Below are 4,053 nucleotides of genomic sequence, written 5' to 3'. Positions count from 1 at the left end.
GGGGGCTCTGCACGGCAGGTCGGCGGCTCGAGCGGCCCGGCCTCGGGTCAGTTATGCCTTCGGGGCCGGGGCCCGGGCGGGGGCGGCGTGTCTGGCCAGAGCCGCGCCCACGCTCGCTAGTGGCCGATGGGGCGGTGTCTCCCCGGGCCGGGACGCCGGCGCCTTGTGCCCCCGGGCCGGCCCCCTGCCACGCACCGCCTCTCCCGGGGGGGGGGGGGGGGGCTCCTTCGCCCGGGGCTGGCCAGACGCGCCGGGAAACCGGCCAGCGAGGCGCCGGTCGATTGGCATATGCGTTGGCAGCGGGATGGCGGGAAGATGCACACGTTATGTGTGAATACCATTTTGCCGGTCAGCCGCCCGCGCATCATTATCCCCCCACCCTCGTCCGGCGGCCCGCGGTGTGTGGTCCTGGCCTGGTGCCACTGGCGCCTTGTTTCTCCCCCTCTCTCTCTCTCTCTCTCTCTCTCTCTCTCTCTCTCTCTCTCTCTCTCTCTCTCTGGGTCACTTCTCTGGACCGGGCGCCGTTCGCTGGACGCCGGTTTGCCGGGGCAGGTGGGGGGGGGAGGGGGGTCTCTGTCAATGCTCGGCGGCACCTCCGAACAGAGTGGCCAGGGGGGCGAAGGGGCAACGGGGGCACCCTCTCTTTGATGGGGGCGAGGGGGGCCTCCGCCTCGCCGCCTCGCCGCCACTGCCGCCGGCGCCGCGCGCGGCTGACGCATTGTTTGCCGGCCCGGCAGGGCGCAGAAGAGCCGGCACCCCGGTCCCCGCGAAGGCCGAGATCCAACAACCGAGATCGTGATCGCTCCCTCCCCCTTTGCCTTCCCTCTCTTCTCCCCCACTTTCCGTCACCATGTAAGCGCGCCCCCCTCCCATATGCCCTCCTTCCCTCTCTCTCTCTCTCTCTCTCTCTCTTCTTGCCCCCTCTCCTCCTGCCCCTTCTCCGCCTGCCCCCCCCCCTCCCTCCCTCCCTCTCCGCCCAACTCACCACCGAGCGCCTTCTTCCCTCGCGCAGGGCCACCTTCGCCCCCAAGTACCCTGTCGTTCAGCCGAACCCCACCTTCCTGGAGACCACCAAGAACATCCGTGACTCGGACATCCTGAAGGGTGGCGCCGTTGCCGCCGTCAGCATGGGCTTCCTCTTCTACCGTGCGCCTCTCCCCTGTCGCCTCTTTGGGGGCGTACCCCAAGCTCCTCCGCGTGCCTTCCCTCACGTGCCAACACGCTCACACTGCCCCTTCTTTTCCCCTTTCTCCCCCTTCGCCCCGCAGCCACCAGCATCCGCTCGGTCATCCCCGCCAACCGCCCGGCCGTCATCGCCCTCTCGACGTTCCTGTGCGCCGTCGGTGGCTTCTCCGTTGCCTACTTCGAGTCTTCCTGTACGCCGCCGCCGGCTCCATGGCCTGGCCCGCTTTGCTTCGGCTGCCCGTTCTGCTCCGCCCCTCCCTCGGCTAACCTCATCCGGTTGCGCTCGCTCCCTGCTCCCTTCATGGGCCCCGCTCGCCGCAGTCCGCCTTATGGGTCTGAAGCTCAACGACCTGGAGGTTGCCCAGCATGGCGTCTACAACGCCGCGGCCGAGCGCATGAAGTGAGGCTGCATGCCGAATGCGCCCCCCTTGCTCCCTCCCCTTTTCGTGATTTGGCCCCCCGCCACCACGATGCCCCTCACATATGTCCCCCTCCCTCCCCTCCTGCCAATTGTACTATTTCCCCCTCCCCGCCCTCGGGATCGCCAGCCTTGATCGTGGCAGGCGCGTCAACTTTGCCGCCCTCTCTCCCCTCTGCCCCCTCACACCAATAGAAATGTTTGGAATGCCTCTCTCTCCCCCCCCCCTCCCCCTCCTCCCCTCTGCCAGGCCATGCTCTGACCACATGGACGCCCCTGCGCAGGGACCACCACGAGAGGTGTGTGAGCATCTCTCGGGATGCCGGTCCGGGTACCTTGCCCTTGGGGGGGGGGTGGGGGGGGGGGGGGGGCGGAAGGGGGGCGAGGGCCGGAGACCTCTGTGCACACCCGCCACCGTGTCCCCTGCCGATGCCCTCCTGCGTGCGCGCGCACACGCACACACACACACACACACACACACACACATGGTACGCCCGGGCCATCGCCAACACCTTGCCCCCCTCCCTGGCCCCCGGACGAGAAGCACCCATGTCAATGCCGGCGCATGATGACCCATTTCCATGGGGGTGGACATTGCTGTCCGCCTCCGCGAGGCTGTGCAATCCCCGTGCGCACGACCGGACGAGGGGGGGTGCCCTTCGCGCCGCCCCTCTCCCGTGCCTGGAGAGAGCACAGCTTGTGACGAAGCAATCTTCTCGCTGATGCTGCTTGACATGTGCATGTTTTTTTTTTCCCCCACCCATGCACAGGGCGCTGTCCTGCTCTGCCTCCCTTTCGGGCTGGCCCATCTTTCTTGCCCGCTATGTCGCCTCCGCCGGCCCTTTTGCACGCATTTTCGCACGCGTATCTGACACTCGTCCACCTCCACCACCACCCCCTCCACAAAGACAGCCGGACATTTTCTCCCCCAATAAAAATGAGTCTCCCACGGCGGCAAGCGGCGCGTTCATTGGATAGAGGGCCAAAGGAGAGCATCTCCCGACCACAAGAAAAAAAAAGGGGGACGAGGGCTCGGGCAGGGTTCTTTCTTTCCACCCCCCACAGGCAGGCGTAAGGGCCGATGCAAGGCCACAGGGAACAAGAGGAGGCGCAGGGGGCGGAGGAGAGGGCCATGTGAGGGAAGGATGCCAGGGGGTGGGAGGGGGGGGGGGCCTACTCCGAGGCGTCGGCCGCCTCCGGGGTCGAGGAGGAGGAGGGGGAGGGGGACCCGGCGGCCGCGGCGGCCGCGGTGGCAGCCCCCTCGGCAGGCTCCGGGGCAGGCTGCTCCTCGGTCGGGACAGCAGCCGATGGCTGGCTCTCGGCCGGGCCGCCAGCGACAGCCTCCTCGGCGGTGGCGGCCGCGTCCTCGGACCACAGGCCCGGGTAGAGGGTGGCAAAGGTCAGGTAACTGGTATGGCCGCGCATTTCCTGGCCCATGACCAGCTGCGGCCCGAGGGACACTTGGGTTTCGCGAGCCACCTGCTCGGCGGTGACCCGGCTCAGGTCGAGCTTCTGCTGGATGGCGGCCACGGCCTCGGCGTTGGCGGAGTCAGCGCCGGCCTCCTCCAGGGCGGCCAGCTCGCGGGTGCCATAGCGGGCCAGGCTCTCGAGAGACCGCTGGCTCGCCCCGCGCAGGGCATGTGGCCGGATCAGCGTCTCGAAGGTGCGGATCTCGCTGAAGCCGAGGTCCCGCAGGGCCAGGCAGGTCCGCTGGACCTGCTCCATGCAGGGGGAATAGGAGGCCAGGCGCGTGGGGACCCGGGGGTTGAGGGCATCCCGCGCGTGGCCGATGGCCAGCCAGGGGGACGGCAGGTCCAGGAAGACGGCGTCCGCCTGGCCACGAAGCTCCTCCGTGAAGCCGAGCTCGCAGACATCGCGGCAGCGCACCGTGGCCCGGTCGGCCAGGCCATGGCGCGCAAACTCCTCGGCCGCCAGCTCGGCACGCTGGGCATGATACTCGAAGGTGTGCAGGTGCCCGGTCGGGCCGACCGTGCGTGCCAGCGAGTGGCTGAAGGACCCGGATCCGGTGCCCGACTCGACCACCACACTGCCGGGCTGGATGTTCAGCTGCATGGTGATGAAGGAAATGTCCGCCACATAGAGGATCTGGGTGCGGTGCGGCAGCGACACGGTCCACAGCTCGGGGCTCGGGTGCAGGAGGTAGGCCCAGCCGCCGCCGGGGGTGGCCCCGGTGTTGGCCTTGCCGGCGGCCTGGCGCCGGCCCTGGCCACGGCCACCGCGCGTCCCAGCACGCCCGCGCACCCGGGACCCAAAGCGCTTTCCGATCAGCTCCCGGTGCATGAAGGCCCCGGAGCGACAGTTGAAGACGCCATTTTCCGTCACCACCACGGGGTGGATGTCCGAGGGCGACTGGGCACGATGGCCATGCGGCACACATGTTAGGGACCTGGGGCGGGGCGGAACTGGGTTGAAGGGGGGGGGGGGGGGGG

General features: G+C 68.9%; 3 protein-coding genes across 3 annotated transcripts in view; 1 reads left to right on the top strand and 2 right to left on the bottom strand.

The window, feature by feature from the left end:
- H696_02593 (hypothetical protein) overlaps nucleotides 1–341 on the bottom strand; it is a gene marked incomplete at both ends in the record, with an annotated part of 1,725 nt that extends 1,384 nt beyond the window's left edge. The window contains one exon of the mRNA XM_009496504.1: nucleotides 324–341. Coding sequence (XP_009494779.1) covers nucleotides 324–341 — 18 coding nt within the window. The remainder of the gene's footprint in view (nucleotides 1–323) is intronic.
- Nucleotides 342–792: 451 nt separating this feature from the next.
- On the top strand, nucleotides 793–1,962 carry H696_02592 (hypothetical protein). The gene is made up of 4 exons (XM_009496503.1): nucleotides 793–852; nucleotides 1,013–1,146; nucleotides 1,269–1,376; nucleotides 1,507–1,962. Coding segments are annotated over exons 1-4 (327 nt in total). The 5' UTR covers nucleotides 793–850; the 3' UTR covers nucleotides 1,590–1,962.
- An 814-nt stretch (nucleotides 1,963–2,776) lies between these two features.
- Nucleotides 2,777–3,904, bottom strand: H696_02591 (hypothetical protein; the record flags this gene model as incomplete). Its single annotated transcript, XM_009496502.1, has 1 exon — nucleotides 2,777–3,904. One exon carries the CDS (start codon nucleotides 3,902–3,904, stop codon nucleotides 2,777–2,779), a length of 1,128 nt encoding a protein of 375 aa, XP_009494777.1.
- Nucleotides 3,905–4,053: the final 149 nt, after the last annotated feature.

Source organism: Fonticula alba (genome assembly GCF_000388065.1).
Source record: "Fonticula alba strain ATCC 38817 unplaced genomic scaffold supercont2.4, whole genome shotgun sequence".
In the NCBI taxonomy this organism is placed as follows: domain Eukaryota; order Rotosphaerida; family Fonticulaceae; genus Fonticula; species Fonticula alba.
The sequence above is the reverse complement of the archived record's forward strand: the minus strand, read 5'-3'. Positions and strand labels throughout refer to the sequence as shown.

Coding starts and splice junctions, on each gene's coding strand:
- H696_02592 (XM_009496503.1), top strand. Junction 1,147..1,268: donor CATGGGCTTCCTCTTCTACC/GTGCGCCTCTCC, acceptor TTCGCCCCGCAG/CCACCAGCATCCGCTCGGTC. Junction 1,377..1,506: donor TGCCTACTTCGAGTCTTCCT/GTACGCCGCCGC, acceptor CGCTCGCCGCAG/TCCGCCTTATGGGTCTGAAG.